The sequence below is a fragment of the Paramisgurnus dabryanus genome, chromosome 6 (assembly GCF_030506205.2).
Source record: "Paramisgurnus dabryanus chromosome 6, PD_genome_1.1, whole genome shotgun sequence".
In the NCBI taxonomy this organism is placed as follows: Eukaryota; Metazoa; Chordata; class Actinopteri; order Cypriniformes; family Cobitidae; genus Paramisgurnus; species Paramisgurnus dabryanus.
The window spans coordinates 48,698,484-48,718,234 of NC_133342.1; the positions used below are offsets into that span (position 1 = coordinate 48,698,484).

Here is a 19,751-nt window from a genome sequence, read left to right on the forward strand (position 1 = left end):
TTGCTTACAAAAATCATAGAGAATTTATTTGCAAGACATCTGGTAAAAAGAAGATACCTTTATATCCCTTTCTTTTCTTTGAAATCAGTTTTGATAGGAAACTAGTTGACATAGAATAAAAATGTTCAATGGCAATGACAAGATGCAATAGAGGTATTTTTATTACATTTTTATATTGCCATAGGTTAAATAGGTTGAAGGGTTAAAGTATTAATAGAAAGTAACCATTTACAATAAAAAATTTGTATCTTTTTTCAATTTAATTACTTTCTGGACTCGGGCGGACTCGACTTGGACTCGGCCTTTAAGAACTCGGACTTGAGTCCAACTCGGACCCTTTTGGACTCGGACTTGAAGTTTAAGGACTTGGTCTTGACTCGTACTCGACAAAGGTGGACTCGGACCCAACTCTATCTATATTTCACGGATTATACACATTTGTGGACAAAAACGTTCATTGGATGTATTGTATTAGACAGTTTTCATGGGTTATTCACACATCTGAAACAGACTGGATTCGACTTGCGATCGTTATATCAACACAAAGTCCCGTTTATATTTTGCCTGTTGTCATCTGCACTTCTGTCACAAAATACTACATTTATTATGCTAGAGCATCTGTATCTCAAAACAGAGACCATACACTGATGCTAAACCCATAGACCTTTTATGGGTCTCCGGGTTCAATCCACGAGGGGAGAAAAAACAAAACTACAGAACATTCACAATCAAATAATAAAGAACACCTCATTTATAGTAGCTTGAAATGGCTAGGGAAAACAAAGCAGGAAACACACAGCCAACACTCCGGGTGCAAAACTCTCGGATCAAACTTGGGTCCAGGATGTCTTTGGCTGGAACCTAGGAGCATTCCTCCAGCCAGTAGCCCTCCCAGTCCACCAGACACTGTAGTGTGTTCTGGACCATCTGGGAGTCCAGTATCTGGCACACTGTGTAAGCTGGCTGGCTGTTGATGATCCTGGGAGGTGGAGGGGCAGGCCCAGCTGCAGGATGAAATGACTGAGGGGGCATGTGAAATTGTTAAGGGGGCTTAACTTTATACCATCATCAATTAATAATACAAACTGAGATCTTCTTTGGAACAGCAGATTTTTAAAATGCAACACTACATAAAACACTCTATATGCAACTGCACAGGTAACCAGAACCTACTAGCAAAATTTAAACAGCGTAATGATGATAGATCGTGTCCTTTTTAGAATAAATGCAGTCTCCTTGATTTGGCACTGAATCTTCTTAGTAACCTTTCATGCCATTCTTTCTCTTTGAATTTTGCAGTTAGATCACGTTCAAATGCCAATTGGTTAAGCTGTGCTTTCCCTTTGATGTGACATGCTCCCTCTGTGCTGAGTGAACACATTAGTGAGGGTGGAAAAAGAGTTTTCACAGGTGGCAGTAGATGCACCAAAAGTTATTCCATGTCTGAGCCCAATGTAAACCGTTGGCATTGCAGCTAGAGCCCCAGAAAACGTTTGCAGTACATCCAAAGTTGTCCATTTGTCCCTGTTAGAAAGAGCAGTTTCAGTCCGTATAAACTGTTGAGCTACAGTGAATTCAGCATCCACAATTTCTGTTTTGGTTAGGTCCAAGAGTGGTTTAACCGTTGAACTGTCCAGAAAGTCATTGCTTCCAGGGTCAAGAGCACACAGGGCTTTAACCAACTGGCTGTTACGCTCACCGAACCGTGCTGACATTTCTCCAATGACAGTATCCAAAGTACTGAAGAAAAGTCTTTTGCATTCTGTTTCATCTGCTTCATCACTCTGTCCAAAGGAACTTTCTACTACAATTGCTCCACAATGCTTCAAACTCACTGTCACACCGGAGATTCTTAATGCATTCGCACACACTATGCACAAGTTTTAGGCCAGTGTACAGATCGGTTTCTTTGGCCTGAAGTATCTTGTTTGTGGGATCTAGGAGAAGGAGGATCTTGTGTACCATCAAAGCAATGAACTTAAAATCCACTTCAGATACCAACTTCACCAAGCCTGCAGCCTCCAGCTTTATGTCTGTGCTGTACGCTCTACTTCCACGTCGCAAACCTATGTCAGACAAAAAATTCACAATGTTGTCATAGCTTCTTACTATGACAGATGCTGTTGCCAGGTGACCTGTCCACCTTTGATCAAGAAGTCTTTTCAACATTTCTCCATGGTATTGGGCAGCTACTGTTGGTTTCTTCACAAATTTATACAGGTTGTCACACACATTAAAACAATGCTCCAGTGCATTCTCTACTGACATTGCACGCACCACCACCAAATGTAACTGATGGTTGAAACAGTGAATGTATGGCACTTCTCTGTTCAATTTATCCTGCAGAATTTTTTGCAACCCCCCCCCCTTCTTCCCCGACATCACGTTGGCCCCATCATAGCATTGACTTAGAATTTTTTCTGTGCTCAGACCAGCACGTGTTATCTCTGTTAAGACAACATTAGTTAACGACAATGCATCAAAGTTTTCAGTTGTTGCCACACACAACAGTCGTTTGTGAACTTCGTTTTTTTGTTCAGGAAGCGAATGACGATGGAGATGTTTTCACAGCCTTTGGCATCTTGGGTCCCATCTGCTTTTAACGTGTACCATGAATTTCCTACTTCTTTAACAATTTCCTCAGTTAAAAGTTCACTCATAAGTCCAATAATTTCATTTTGAATGTCATGTGATGTATATCTGGCATTGGCAGGTATAGTGCAATACACTTCAGCAGGTTCTTTGTCTTTTCGGATAGTATAATCCATCTAGACAAAAAAGGCCACTGCCCCCCTCCCCCATTGTGTCAAAAGCATCCAACGAACCCCTGAAAGGCAGTGCTTTTGAAACAAGAAACTCAATTATGTCAACAATTGCAGAAAAATACTTGCGATTTCTATCTAGCTGTCTCAAGTTAACCAGAGTTGACACCTCTGTTCCTATTGTGCTGCGTGATTCCTTTTCCTTCCACAGCATCATGCATTTTAATGCGCGTGCCTGGAAAATCCCTTGGAAGAATCCATTGCATGTCTCCAGTTAGAGTAGCCACTTAGCGTGAAGGCCTTATCAGCATTAGGGCCCAAACTGAACTTTCTACATGGAAAACAAAAGGCTGAATCAGTGGAACATGAATATTCCAGCCATTCCCTTCCTTTAAACCAACCACTGCAGAATGAACATTTCCTGGGTACGACTGCAGGCAGACCTGGACTGGGCTCTCTGTTCCGAGGTCATTAGGCAGCAGTAGCGTAGGAGGTTGGGGTTGAGATGGAACTGCCACTTGGGCCTGACTGTCCAGGTCGACGCTCGTGCTGGGTGCTGCTGGCTCTGACTGTTGGTTCTCATCAAAAAATGCAACTGCATTTTAATGGCTGTCATCTTCGTCAGGCGTACTCTCAATCACATTTTCAGTGTCCTTTTTATGTGCTGAAATACGCTGCATATACTTTCTTATGTCCATTGTTGAATATGAATGATAATTCACATTTTAAATGAAACTGAATTGCTGAAATCACACGTTCATAATTCATAAATTTGCTCGGCAGATACCGAATGCCGCGGGGTTGGATAAAACCACGCCCCTCGCTTTAAATTTAACCAACTGTATTTTACATGTGACTTGTACCCACTCACAACAGGAAATCAGAACGCACAAAGTTGGCAAAAGATAAGCCAGTGTCATTTATTATGAATATATTATTAACCCATTTCACACTTAAGTTTCTGTAACTGACTTCTAAAATATTCTAACTAAAAATATTCTGACTCCCGAGCAGTGGCGTGGTGGCAATCGGGAAAGTCGGGACTTTTCCCGGTAAGCCGGTGGTGTTTTGAGGCAGCAAGGGCCGCTCTTATATTGCGAGTTATAGGCTTATTGCAACCCCGTCTGGCGGCCTGATGTGCGGCCGCTCCCCGCTCCCGCTGGTCAAACTGTGCAGCCTCTCTGCTCAACACAGTATATAAAAAATTATGGTAACACTTTACAATATGGGTGAGGTTAAATTATTATTTAACTCAAAAGGTTGAACATTTTATTTTTTAACCATGAATGCAAAAATGAAACAGAATGCCCCCTTTTGCCCCCTCGTGGCGCCGCGCCGGGCCTGTGGAGGGGGTTTGTGAGGGGTAATCATGGAGCTGTTCAAGGGCAGGGAAAGCTCTGGATGAAGGAATACAAACTGGTGAAACAGACCTTCCCTAAAGTGGACTGAGACTCCTTGCAGCAAGCCATCCTCTTTCAGGAACTCGAGATCCTCCACTGGTGGCTAACTAATCTTGAAGGGGCTCAGACAACCCTCCCTGAAAGCAGACTCTCAGCGCTTCATTGTTCCATCCACTCCCTGCCCTTGTGGTCCGAACTCAATGGCGAAATCTGCTGTGCTACGAGAACCCTGACAGAGAGTGAGTAGGCGCTTGGAAGTATCCTGACCACTGATTGGATGATAAATACTCGCTTGAACTCCACAAATGCTGCATAGGGCTCAAAACAGGCATCCTGGAATTGCCACACCACGGAGGCCCAGGAGAACGCCTTGTCTGAGAGAAAGGTAATAATGTAAGCAATCTTGGAGCGGTCTGTAGGAAAACTTGAGGGTTGGAGCAACAAAAACTCTACGAAGGGAGAAAACAAAACTACAAAACATTCACACTCACATAATAAAGAAAACCTTACTTGTGGTAGCTTGAAATGGCTAGGGAAAACAAAGCAGGAAACACAACCAAGGGGAAAAAACACAACTTAACCCTCTGGGGTCTAAGGGGTTTTTAAGGCCTTGGAGAAGTTTTGACATGCACTGACATTTGTGCTTTTTTCAGTTACTTAAAAACATAATAATTGCAAAAGTCTCATAACACTGTGTTCAGTCCAAACTGGGCTACAATATTATATGATCAACATGTATGTACATGTTTGTATTTTTGAGAGAAAAATGTTAATGCGTGGTTTGCCTTTTTAAGTCAATGAAAACTCATTCTTAACATGTTTTCCCAAAACGTTTCAAAACAGGATCTAGTAGTCCAGAGTTTTTTCTTTAAAATGATTTGAAAATTATTCTTTCTACTCATTCACATAAAACAATATATTGCTTTACATTTTCTAAGTCACTTTTTGGTTGGGAAAGCAGTATTCATGGAGGCTGGAAATCTCCTGAATAATCTGTGATTGACAGCTGAGGAAACAAAAGGCCTTCATAATGAGCCTTTAGGCAGGAATGTAAGAAGACATTATTCCGTCACATGTTTGTTTGTGAAAGCAACACAAAAGAAATGCCTTCCTATGCGTGTAATCCTGTGTTAAATAAACTTACTGTGCAGAGATATGTCAAGTCAAGTCAAAGTTTATTTATATAGCACAGATTTAACATAACTGCAGTTGATCCAAAGTGCTTTACAATAAAATAGTTAAAAATAAAAAAATAGAAGGGAATAGAAAACAAGGCTGAGGATAAAATCAAATATCAAAACAATCAGACAGAGCTTTATATGCATAGTTGGAAGTGTCAATTATAAAGAGATAATGTGCACATGTATATAAATAGAGCTGTACATGCACACAATTAGTACCCATACATATACACACATACATACATATATACACTCCCGCACCCCTACACAACTACATAAACATACCCAGCATCATTCAAATGCTAATGCGTAAAAGTAAGTCTTTAAACTTGTTTTAAAAACACCCAGTGTTGGAGAGGTCCTAATACCCAATGGTAAACTGTTCCAGAGCTTTGGCGCGGCTACAGAAAAAGCCCTGTCACCTTTTGATTTGCAGCGAGATCGAGGGACAGATAAAAGTGACTGATCACAAGATCTTAATGATCTGACAGCTGTGTATGGTTTAATTGGATCAGAAATATAATCCGGGGCAATGTTGTGCAATGCTTTGTATGTGAATAGAAGAACCTTAAAATCGACTCTGAATTTTATGTGTAGCCAATGCAATGAGGCAAGGATAGGGGAGATGTGGTCACTTTTTCTAGTTCCTGTCAGCAATCTGGCTACAGAGTTTTGAACCATCTGCAACCGAGACAATGTGGATTGTGGTAGACCAACATACAGGGAATTGCAGTAGTCCAATCGTGAAGAAATTTGTGCATGAATCACCATCACAGGGTCTTTATTAGAAAGAAAGCATTTTACTTTTGCCACAGATCTAAGTTGGAAAAAGCTACTCTTTACAACTGTAATTATGTGCTTGTCAAATTGGAGATGAGGGTCAAAATAAACACCAAGATTTTTTGCGTGATGATGCAGGTTTTTACTTAAAGAACCTAACTGCGTTTTAACAAAGTTGTCGGTAGCAGCAGGACCCAGAAAAAGCATTTCGGTTTAATTTTCATTTAGTTGCAGTGGGTTGTTTGTCATCCAGGACTTGACGTCATTTAAACATGAAAACAGACGGTCTAATGAAGAGACATTATCTAGTTTAATTGGAAAATATATTTGGAGGTCGTCTGCGTAACAGTGATAATTTACATTATATTTCTGAAATATTGAGCCTAATGGAAGCATGTAAAGGAAGAATAGTAGAGGGCCAAAGATGGAACCCTGTGGGACACCACAATTAATAGGCGTAGGGGGTGATGTGAAGGACCCAATATTTACAGAAAATGTTCTCCCCTTTAGGTATGAGGTGAACCACTGTAAAGCCAAGCCCTGGACTCCAACAACACACTGAAGACGTTTCAAAAGAATGTCGTGATCGATAGTGTCAGATGCTGCACTCAGATCTAAAAGAATCAGGATTGCAGAAGACTTGGAGTTAATAGACAACAAGATGTCATTTGTGACTTTCAGCAATGTTGATTCAGTGCTATGCAACACTTTTTTTATTGTGATATTGTGTTTTAGCCTCATGGACAATTCTTTGGTAGGCAACTAAGCAGTCTTTTAAGATTTGATATGAGACTTGAAGCCTATCCTTTTTCCACCTGCGCTCAGCCCTTCTGCACTCTTGTCTAAGAGTGCGAGTAGATGCATTTAACCAGGCTGAGGACTTGATAGAGCCTTACTCTTTTTTTGTTTCAGTGGAGCGACTGTATTTAGAGCAGTACAGCAGGCAGAATTAAAGATTTCAACTAGTTGTTCAGTATCAGTACACGTTGATAGAGGGACAGCAGAATTTGAAAGGATCTTGGAATAAGTCTCAGAGAATTCAAAAGCAGTGTTAGCCTGAAAGGCATGCGAATAATGTACAGGCAGAGAACTTGAAGGAAGTTCATATGGAATAACATGCTCAAACACTACAGCGAAATGATCAGAAATGCCAGCATCAAACACTTCACAAATGCGTACAGAAAAGCCACGAGTCAAAACAAGATCCAGCGTATGGCCTAGACAGTGGGTAGGGCTAGAGACTGACTGTATAAAAATGAGTCCATAAGACTGATCAAATTTTTAACCATAGGCTTCAATGGGCAGCAGACATGAATGTTAAAATCACCCAAAACCAACAGCCTATCATAACGAAACACCTGATTGGACAAAAACTCTGAAAACTCATGAATAAAAGTTGGACTGACTTTTGGAGGCCTATACACTAGTGCTGTGTTCAAAATATCGATACGCCGATACATCGTCATAAAATCCTGACGATGCGTGCATCAATACAGCTGCTTCCGTATCGATTCTGTTGCCCCATTAGCCAATTATAATCACGTGACGCCATTTTAGCAACGCGTGAGGCGACAGCGCAGTACTTTAAAATGGACGAGAGGATTTTGTCACCGCCGGCAAAACTAAAATAAAAAATATGGGAGAATTTTGGCTTTTTAGCTAAACCGGAGAGTCAGACGTTGGACATGAGCCATGCTGTATGCAAGCACTGCAAAATTAAAGTTAAGTACTGCGGCAACACTACTAATCTCCATCTGCATATGACAAGACACCACCCAGAGCAGTCTCCTATTGCAACAGGTAGCAGCAGCACACACGTGTCATCTCAAAGGCAAGTAACGTTGCCTGAAACTTTAATATCTAAGCTCCCATCCACGCATTCTCGCTCACAAAAAATAACAAATGCATTAGTTCGTTTCATATGTCAGGATTTACGGCCGTACAGCGTTGTCGAAAATACGGGCTTCAGGCAATTACTTCAGGAGTGTGAGCCGCAATACACAATACCCAAGCGCCAGTTTTTAACAGAAACTGCAATCCCCCGGTTGTATGATGAGATTAAGAGAGACGTCAGGCAGTCACTCTCTTCAGCAAACAGAGTTTCAATTTCATGCGACGCTTGGACATCAAGAGCCACACAATCATATGTTATGATACCAAGCCATTACATATCTTCACAATGGGAACTTGTATCGCACGTTCTACAGACTAGAGTAATGTTTGAAAATCACACGGGAGCAAACATAGCAGAATTGCTAAATGATGTGATCCACGAATGGGGAATACAAGACAAAGATCCTGTACTCGTCACAGACAATGCAAGTAACATGTCAGTGGCTGCAGAGATAGCCAGATTAGTTCACGTGAGGTGCTTTGCCCACTGTTTAAACCTGGCCACTCAACGGGCTCTTAAGTTACCGGCAGTTTCCCGTATTCTCGGACAAGTTCGGAGCATCACAACCTTTTTTAGAAAAAGTACAATTGGCTGCCATGTCCTGCATGAAAAGCAAAAAGTACTCGGACTTCCTAACCATAAACTAGTAAGTGATGTATGCACGAGATGGAACAGCGCCCATGATATGCTGGAACGGTTCACAGAACAACAGCCCGCAATTTGCGCAGCGTTACTCTCATCCGAGGTACGGAAAAACGCCAAAGATATGTGGACATTAACAGAGGCAGACATAACCTGTGCCGAAGATGTTATAAATGCCCTGAGGCCGCTGAAAATCGCAACCCATGTTATGTGTGAGGAGAAGACCCCTACAGTCTCTATGATCGCACCCCTGCATGCTCAGTTAAGTCAAGGGACACGAATTGAAGAAACCGACTCTGCTGTGACGCGCGACATAAAGAGCACAGTATCTGGAGATCTTTGTAAGAGATATGAAAGTGAAATGCCTCTTCTGTACATGGCTTCAGCGTTAGATCCGCGTTTTAAAGCATTGCCCTTTTTGGAGGAAAAGACAAAACAGGAAGTGTACACCAAAATAACAATGGAGGCATCAAAGAGGGTAAGTTATACTATAAAAACGTTAATGTTAATTTAATGTTAATTATATCAGTCAGTTTATTACATTTAATGTTTTCTTAATCTTTTACATTATTCTACACTATCTACAATGTGATATTCTTTTGCTTTGTATTTATTAATGTGTTTCACAAAATACAGGGTACTTGAGTTCAATAATTCATTTTAGTGTTATAATGTAATATATGTTGTGTATTTCAGAACCACAACAATGAAGATGGACAACATGCGGCTGAAGGACAAAATGCTGTGCCAGATCTGTCCCAACCCTGCAAGAAAAAGAGAGCTCTTGAGGACTTATTTGGAGATGCGTTTTCCACTCCCAAAAGACAAAATTCACCTCTGTCACTGCATGACCAAGCAGAGGATGAAGTTAGGAAATACAGAGACACAGAGCCATTGCCACTTACAGGCCATCCACTTAACTGGTGGAAGGAGCACCAGTCTCTTTTTTTCTTTACTGTCAAACTTGGCAAGATGTAAAATAGTTTAAAGCACATTTCAACTATTGAAAAATGTTTACAGAAAATGTTAAATACTTGAATTTTAAAATGTGTTTATGATAACCAAGTTGATAAGTGAGTTTTTACAGTTAAAGCTTTCAGGGTTGTGCTTTATGTTGCACTACAGCATTTCAGCAAGAATATTTGACACTGTAGTCTAGTCATCATTGTGTCAGAAACTATCAAATCAAAATGTATTCTATTTTTGCCACAGTTATTTAATCTCAATGTGTGTTTGATGTTTTCACATGAAATATTATTACACAGATTTTTTATTTAAACAATAAACATATTACTTATACTAAATTCTGCTCAAAATAAGGTTAATTAAAAACTGCCATGTATCGTGATGTGCATCGTATGGGGGGGGGGGCATGTATCGTGATGCGTATCGTGTCATTGTTGGCGATACACAGCCCTACTATACACTACTATACATAGTAAGGGGCCATCTACATCAATTTTTAAAAGCTGTGCTTCAAAGCTAGTGAAGTCATCTACAGGCAAAAGTCTGCATTTGAATGAGTTTCTAAAAATTGTTGCTAAGCCACCACCATGTCCACTTGGCCTAGGAGTACTGTAGAAATAACAGTCAGATGGGGATAATTCCCTGAGAGACGACAGATCACCATTCTTTAACCATGTTTTAGTCACGAATAGAAAATCCAGTGAACGAGAAGTAAAAAAGTCATTAAAGATAAAAGTTTTGTTAGACAATGACCTAGCATTCACTAGGGTCATTTTAACTGTCATTAATGATGAGGTGATACCTGACGGATCGCCCGGTGAAACACATTTTAGACGATGGAGATTCGCAAGATGTACATTCCCATCCTCGTGACGTTTATTTGTGCACAGTCGGCGAAAGGAAGACCGTAAAACTGGTATAGTACTGTACATCCATCAGCTGAAGTTGTAGAAGCATTTTTTATACACTGTTTGCGACGGAGACCCCGGTGTATATAGCGGGGCCGACGAGCAATTCTGAGTGCAGCACAGTGATTGTAGAGTTTGACTGACAGTTGTGATCGTATCTTGGGTTTAAGATTATGTAGATCCGTGGATGAGTAAAAAAGCATATTAGGGTACCACAAGTCAGAAGGCAAAAAACGGACCTGAGACACTGCATAAAAATCAATAAAAGCATATAAAAAACCCACGATGAGCATCAGAAGGTAGAGCATCCTGCAGCCACGTACAATATTAACTTACCCATCCATATTTTAAAATCACGTTACCCAGCACACCAAAACAACTAAGCCACTTCAAACAACCGATACACCGAAAGAAAGTGTTAACTTACTTGCGGAGGACGGGAGAACAGCCCATTGCGTGGTGGGGAGAGCTTGCCAGATTTTAGAAACGCATTAGCCAGCACACCAAAACAACTAAGATACTTCAAGCTACCGAAACACCGAAAGAAAGTGTTAAAGGGGCGGTGAATTTGTCGATTTTATTGTTTTATAATGTTGTCTGAGGTCTACTTATGATGTTCACGTGGTTTTTACTTTCAAAAACATCAAAAACAATAAGTTATACGCTATTTGTAACCTGGATTAGTGGCTCTCTGGAGAAAAGCTTCGTTTGAAGGGGCAGGCCGCATTGAAGACCTGGACGTAAACACCCACTGCTATGATTGGACGGCTTCATTCCCCGTCATTACATGTGGGGAAATGTTATAAAAACATTAATGTGTGACAATAGCAGCCGAATACATATATGTTTGACCCACAAAAGATTCTGGGTGCTAAAGATGATACACATAAATGACAATACGTATAGTAAAGTAGAAACAAAACTTTAAACTCGACGTGACTAAAGTACCGTAAACAACACAGTAAGCGCGCATCAGATTATAAACTTGCGCTGATAAGCTGTTATCAATAACTTTGTATATTTATATTGTGCTTGTGAGGTTGCTCTTAGATACACGTAACGTTTCATACCACAGTTATATGATAAAAAAGCTTTGTTGAGTGTTTGACCATTCAAACGCAACTTGCCTAAATTACCGTATACAACACAGTAAGCGGGCATCAGAATCTAAACTGCGGCTGATAAATCCTTCCTTATAACTAACTTTGTATATTTCTACCTTTAAATTACAGTCATATTGTTAAGTGTTGTACCTTTATTAATTGTTTAATGTTTTTAGTAAATTAAAACAGTCAAACATACGTGTTTAGACACGGATGTTACAACAGACATATCAAGCAATCTCTTCTAACAAAGCAATAGTGAAATGCAGTAAATTAAATAAAGTAAAATGTCTTACTTGCTGTGTCATTTTCGTCAGATCCAATATTAATGGTGTTTTTAATCACGGTCTCTCTGCAAATCCAGCATCGACTTGCTTCTTTACAAGTGAATCCGCAAAGTACACAAGGTAATCAAACACTCCCCACGCGAGCTGGAACCCAAGCCTTCGTTACCATAGTTACTCTATCATAACAGATCACCGCGTCAAAATAAAAGTCTATCAGAAAAAAATTATTTAAAAGTCATTTTGGTTACATTTGGCAATCTTTAAAGACATGTTTACTGATTGTTGAGACACACGTGTGTCACGCGAAGCTGTGGGCGGGGCTACAAAAGTGGTCGTTGTATTTGGCTATGGGGAGGTGCTTCAATTCTACTTTGACGTCATATTTCTCCGAATTCCACACTTGGTTGTAAAATTGTCTTGGTGCCAAAAACTGTTATATTTCAGTAGCACGGACGTTTTCAGTTCTGAAACTTGCAGGATGTTCATTTAACTATGATGACCTCTTATGTAACAAAGTATCAAATTAAAATTGAGTATTTGATTCACCGCTCCTTTAACTTACTCACGGAGGACAGGAGAGCAGCCTGTTGCGTGGTGACGAGAGCTCGCGTTTGGCAGGTGATGCAGCACAGGATCAAATGTTGCGTAAAAGGATTAACCAAAACCGGATTTCAAGTTGAGAAAAAAAATAAAAACGATTCAAAGTCCAGTATCCAAAAGTATACAGTATCCAAAGCTAGAGCTTGAACTTGTAGTATACCGGAGAGCAGCGGCAGTCAAACACGCCAGCGTTCACTCACCCGTAACCGGAAGTCTGTCATACCATATGTGACACCGTCACATTAATTTTAGAGTTACTTTAACACTCTGGGGTCGGCTGCGGCGCGGGCGCCGCAAACTCTTTATTTTTAAATCACTCCCCAAAGAGACTTAGATAACTCTGCAGATTTTGGACATACAGCTATGATTTATACATCATTTAAAACGTTAAATTGTCTAGTTTTTTTCTGTCCACTCCCAATAAAAACAGCATGTTGTGCTTTTCGCAAAATTAAGAAAATAAACATGATGCGCGTTTTGTTCTCTCTCCCTCAGTGAAGTCCTTTCAGAAACACGTCAGAAAAATTAACTCTAACTTAACGAATATTTTTCATAGAAACAAAATATAAATGTCTACATAATCCTTGGAATGTCTGCTTTTGGAAGATGTAAGTGAAATCGAAAACAAATATTGTAATTCGTTGTTAACTGTATTAGAAGAGAGAGATGTACCGTCTTTCTTCTGTTGCTTCATTATCTATAATGAGCCACGCCCCGCTCCATTGAAGAGAAGAGCAGAGATCATCCATATTCATTAGTCAACCCCACAGTCAATGGACATTCCGTCTCTGCAGCCATTCACTGCTGTGTTGAGTTTTAATCCGAGTGCTGGAAACATGACATATATACTTGTTTACTCGTGACTGTAACTAAAGTTATCTCCAGACGCGAGTGTGACTCGACCGACGTCCAAACGCACACACAAACACACAATGCCTCATATTTGAAGCGCTTTGTGGTATCATTATAAAAGATGCGATTGCACACATCACATACTTGTTTACTCGCGCCTAAATCTCCAGACAGACGCGAGTGTGTGTGCTTCGTCAGTGTGACGGGATAGATGTCCGACATCTAAATCCTTATTTACTTGCGGATGTGTGTCAGTTTCTCCAGACGCGAGTGTTTTCTTTGTCTTCCGTCAGTTGACGCGACCGGAACACACATACACAAACACGCGAGTCAGGAAACTCGACGCGCTTTTTGGTATTCTTATAAAATACGCGATTGCAGACAGTACAATCCTTATTTAGTTGTGTCTAAGCGCATATCTCCGCACAGCAAGTTTATTAAACACAGGATCACTTGCATGTGCACACGTTTGCATTCATGATCAACACGTGAGGTAATGTAATGGCGGCGGCTGTAAACAAACATTGATAAGTTTATCACGCGTGTCCCTGGTTGTGTTTCTACTATAATGATTACAAAAACACAAATAGGAGTCCAGACAACGATAGGCAGTTGTTCTTTTGAGCTTTTTACTGCACAAAAGTAAACCTCTGGCTGGCCAACCAAACACAAACCCTGTGTTCCCTTTACGATGGCCAAACAGTACCTTTACCATGATTAGGCTACTATGGTTTTTAAAGGGTAACTTATACTTGTGATATTAATAGAAAATATTTATATATATATATATATATATATATATATATATATATATATATATATATATATATATATATATATATATATAGTGTGTGTGTGTGTGTGTGTGTGTGTGTGTGTGTGTTTACATTGTATTGAAAAGTAAACCTTATCATGGTTTTACTGAGGGTTACATTCCTGTTGAGCATCCCCACAAGGCTCATTAGTGGCTCATTATTCAACTCTTTTGTCTCTCAGCTGTCAATCACTGATTATTCAGGAGCTTTCCCGCCTCCACGCATACAGCCTTTCCCAAGCAAAAGTGTCTTAGAAATTGTAAATCAATATCTTGCTTTATGTGAATAAGTAGGCCATATGATTTTCACATCATTTTGAAGAAAAAACTCAAGACTACTAGATGTTTTTTTGAAAAGTCTTGGGAAAACATGTTAAGAATGAGTTTTGTGAAGTTATATCAGTGACTTAAAAATTTTGCTTTTTCAAAAACCACGCATAAACATTTTTCTCTCAAAAATACAAACATGTACATACATGTTGATTATATGATATTGAAGCCCAGTTTGTGATGAACACAGTGTTATGAGACTTTAGCCATTAATATGTTTTCAAGCAACTGAAAAAAGCACAAATGTCAGTGCATGTCAAAACTTCCCCAGGGCCCTAAAAACCCCTTAGACCCCAGAGGGTTAAAAAGTTAAAAGAGTATTGTTGCATAGACAATATTACATTATTATATAGATGGTTGATGAATAACGAATTATGTAAGCCTGTGTAATATATTTATGTTCCACTGAGTTTGGGTGTGAATGGGGGTTGCCCCTTTAAGGCAACCGCTGCCCTCTACTCCTATCACCGTGCATCCAAGTTTACTTAGGTTGGTGCGCTGGCTTTGTTAAAAAAAAAGGAGTGGTTTAACAAGACGGGAGTGGTTTGCATACGTGGCGCCAGTATTGTTTGCAACAGCTACAATTATAAAATATCTGTTATTATGTCTCCTTAATTATAATTATTTATAACTATTTATAATTATAACTATACAAGAGGACATACGGGACATTTTGACTTGGTGGATTACTTTACTCCTATTGCTACGGTTCCAGTGAGATCTATTTCGCTTTTTGTATTTTCATCGTGGTATACCACAGTATTGTTGATCGCTTTTTTTGTTGATTTTTCATTGTGAATGATATTTTTTCTTCTTGCGTTCTGGGCTGAGGATTATTCTCGCGGTATCTTGGTTTCCTGGTTGGAAGGTAAAGACTGTATTGCTATCCTGGAAAGAGTTTAGAGGTTTCTTTTAGTTTGGACTTGTAGTTCAATTATTTGGACTAAAGGGAGGGGTAAATAAATATTTGAGTGTATTCAGTGTTGTCAGAATATTTATGTGATTCATTTATAATACAAGGCGTTAAGGGTGTCATCTAACTCAGTGGTTCTCAAACTTTTTTGGCTGAAGTACCCCTTTTTATGATTTTTTCAAGCCAAGTACCCCTTAACCAGTCAACAACATTTGATTTTGAGATACAGTGAAATGAGAGTGAGACAGTTATTATATCTGATGCCCCAGAGCAGGTTTATTGCTTATTAGTATTCATCACGAAATTGGTGGTATTTTTGAGGCTCTGGTTTGTTTTTTCTTTTTAGCATCCTCTTTTAAGAAGCCACCTCTCATAACTTTTATTATTTCGCGCAGACCCTGCGCCTGATTTTGGATTCAGGTCTCAATAAATACTGTTAATGATCTCAGTAATGAACATATATCAGGGGTCTCCAACCTTTTTTTACTGGAGAGCTACTTTCTAAAAAATAAAAGTGGTCGAGAGCTACTTGTGTCACCTTATACCTAAATTAGTGAGTTCATAGACACCTGTCTATGAACTCACTGTGATTTGAACTCTTTCCCCGCCAGCATTTAAAAAAAAGTTGCCAGCCAGTGCCAGCATTTTTTTTTTCACAAAATTGTAATACCTTCAAGAAAATGTTTTTCTTTAAACATAAACATACAATACATCAAATGAAAGAACAGATCCTTTTAAACAACAACAACAAAAAAACTTTCATGTTGTCTTTATTTATACTTTTTTATCACCTCTTTATATGGGTAGGATTCGTCCAAAAATACCACATTTTGAATAAAAAAATAAATTATTAAAGATCAGATTTAGAAAGATGATCCAAACATAGAGTATTTACTGCTTTTGGATTCATAATAGGGATGTGCATGTATGTCACGTATGGCTCTCTGGTATCTCTTGACATTTGATGTTTAAATATGAGATGATATTGAACTTGTGACGACTGTATTTTCGTTTTATCAAAAATGAATCCGAAAATGACGGCATCCATTTTAACCATAGTGCCTCGACTCGAGATATGCGCGGATCGTCCGGTTGCCGCGGCCGGGCTTCACAGCGTTGCGCGGATCGTCCGGTTGCCGCGCCGCGGGCTTCATAGCGTTGCGCACAGCTCAACGCGACGTCAAACACGTACCCAGTCTTTACCACAGGCGCTTGTAACCAGACATCCAAATGCGCCATAACCACAGAAAATAAATAAACCCACGGGTGAGCTACCTTCAATTAAGACGCGAGCTACCTGTAGGAATTTGTGTGGAATGCAGCTGCTTTCCCAAGGTTATTATGGAAGATTTAATGAGGTACATTTAAATAAAACTCAAACATATTTACAACACTGACAGATGTCACTTACTTGAATATATATATATATATATATATATATATATATATATATACGCACAGCAACACCACAAAAGAAAATAAACTTTAAGTATGAAATGATAACAGGAGCAGACTCCATGTATCTCCGTTGCTGAAGCTGCTGAACTGAAACCTTGTGCATGCGCCAGACAAGGTCAACAGGTTGAAATCGCACATGCATTTTGTACAATGTGCTTTAAATTTATGATTTTTTTAATGCATCTTTGTGTAGTCCTAATGTCATATAAAAATACTATCATCATGAATTACTGATTTTATTAATTTATTCCTAAATGTCAGTTTCCACTTTCTCTCACGTACCCCCTGCAGTACCCCAAAGTACCCCTAGGGGTACGCGTACCCCCATTTGAGAACCACTGATCTAACTGATATATTTTGTTACTTTTTTGTTTGTTTTTTGGGCTCAGCGCTGTCTGCATAAACACTTGCGTCTGGAGATAACTTGAGTTACAGGCGCGAGTAAACAAGGATTCAAAGATGTGCTTTTTGCAATCGCGTCTTTTATAAGAATACCACAAAGCGCATCAATTGTGTTTGTGTGTGTGTTTGGTCATCGATCGCACTACACTGTCTGAAGGAAGCACAAAGAAAACATTTGGATTTGGATGATCTCTGCTCTTCTCTTCAATGGAGCGGGGCGTGGCTCATTATAGATAATACAGTAACAGAAGAAAGATGGTATGTCTCCCTCTTCTTATAAAGTTAACAACGAATGACAATATTTGTTTTCGATTACACGTACATCATTTAAAAGTAGACATTTTAAGCATTATGTATACACGTATCTTTTGTTTGTATAACAAGTATTCATCAAGTTAACGTTCATTTTTCTGACGCGTTTCTGAAAGGAGTTCACTGAGGGAGAGAGAACTGGATGCACATTATGTTTATTTTCTTAATTTTGCGAAAAGATTGAAAAATAAACAGTTTGCGTAGCCTGCGCTGCACGTGACCCCAGAGAGTTAAATACTCTAAGAGAAAATTTTCTGGGATCACAATGCTGTGTGAATGGGGTTTATGAGGGGAGGCTCAGGTAATCAATCAGGCCTTTAGGTTCTTAATACAATTGAATTCTTCAAACTATTAAATGTTAATTCCCCTTTCCAGTCTCAATGCCTGTAACATTAACACAACCCCTTTAAATACAAAATCAAATGAAAACAAATTATTTGAATGTGCAATGCATATGAATCTGTTGATAGGTACAGTTTTAGGCAGACCCCTTCATCATAGTGTGCTACTCTTACAGTATTTACCCTGGCGTTACCCCTGGACTATTCCAAGTAATTGAGCAATGCATCCAGCAATACCAGAGCCTTACTATTAGTTGAATCTTGAAGGCCTCGGTGGAGCGCCAGCAGTGGATGGGTTATAAATGTGTGTTAGCATTTCTTACAGGTTTTAGGGAGTGAGTCCAGCATTGAGAAGCAAATGTCAACTTTAAAGATTTTGGCCCTTACTTTTGGTCCATGCATGGAGCAAGCATGATCAAATAATCAGATGTGTTTGACACTGAACTGTTGGATAGGATGTAGCTACTTTCTTACCTGCCACCAAACAGCTGCATGCCAAGTAAAGCAAAGACCACAATGAACAGGAAGAGGAGAAAAAGCAAACTGATGATGGACTTCATAGAGCTCATTAGGGACACCACCAAGTTTCGCAAGGATGACCAATATCTGAAAAAAATATATAAAAATAAAGGATTTTTTTTTAACATTGTCATATTTTTATATTTATATCTTCTTGATGGACATCTTATCTTCACTTACTTGGTAATCTTAAAGATTCGCAGCAGCCGTAAAGCCCTAAGCACACTGATACCAAAAGATACTCCAGGCCTGAAGAATCCCCAGATAACTTCAAAAATACTACCCACAATCACCTGCAGAAAGCACATGACATTATTCACACAATTATTGTTTTCAGAAGGTATCTGGGTCACATGATTATTAATGACTGAATTATCTTGTGATTCTAGCTGACTTGTCAAGAAGGAAGAGCAATGAATTATGTATATACAAAAATGACGTATATCAAAACAGATATATCATATATAATACCAACACCTGCATTATTTGCAGAGGATATTCTGTTATTTATTTCATACAATACGATTTGGTCGTATTAACAGCGTGCCTAACCTAAGCGTCTGTACAATTACTCTCAAATGCAAGTCAGCGGTCCCCCTGAAACCATTTCCGCCGAGCTGTTGTCACGGTAGGAAATCCACTGTTTCCACCGTGTCATGTTTGTGTGTGTTTGTTTGTTCACTCACCCCAGCCATGTGCTCATTAGAGCGATCTCCTGCACCTGTGTGTTGATTGTCTCGCTCCAGCTGTTCATCATTACATCACCTCCATAAATACTCACCTGACTTTCTGTTCCTCGCCAGATCCTCACTTTGTGTTGGCTCCCGTGTTGTTTGGTTGTTCCGTGTGTCTTGGTTTACGTTTTCAGTTGGATGTTGTTTGTCGTCATCTTCACTTTGATTTACCCGTGTTCAGTCTGGATATCACCACTGCTCACCACTCCATTACCGACGCACTCAAAGGACAACATCTACCACCGTAGTCACGCCACCATTGCCCACAACATCGGACAGAGCTACTTCCACAAACATTGTTTTTTACCTGCATTTGCTTCCGCGCATTTTGTGTCATTACAGAAGGATCTGGCCAACATGGAAGCAGCAGGAGAACAACCCATATCTGCGTTGGAGGAATTCCTTCAGCGATCTTTGGCTCGTATGGATCACCAGGACAAAGCCATCGAGGATATGCGGAAGGCCGTTCAGGCAATGGTGGCAAAAGTGTCCGAGCTCTCCCAGCGATCTCCACACACCATGCCACCCACTGCGCCGCCCACGCCGCCCGCAC

The 19,751-nt window shown here is 39.7% G+C and overlaps 1 protein-coding gene across 1 annotated transcript in view; it reads right to left on the reverse strand.

Annotated features, from left to right (window-relative positions):
- cacna1eb (calcium channel, voltage-dependent, R type, alpha 1E subunit b) overlaps positions 1-19,751 on the reverse strand; it is a 301,888-nt gene that overhangs the window by 113,413 nt on the left and 168,724 nt on the right. Inside the window, exons 13-14 of the mRNA XM_073815042.1 lie at positions 18,645-18,757; positions 18,420-18,551 (exon numbers count right to left, since the gene is read on the reverse strand). Of these exons, the coding sequence (XP_073671143.1) occupies positions 18,420-18,551; positions 18,645-18,757 (245 nt within the window). The remainder of the gene's footprint in view (positions 1-18,419; positions 18,552-18,644; positions 18,758-19,751) is intronic.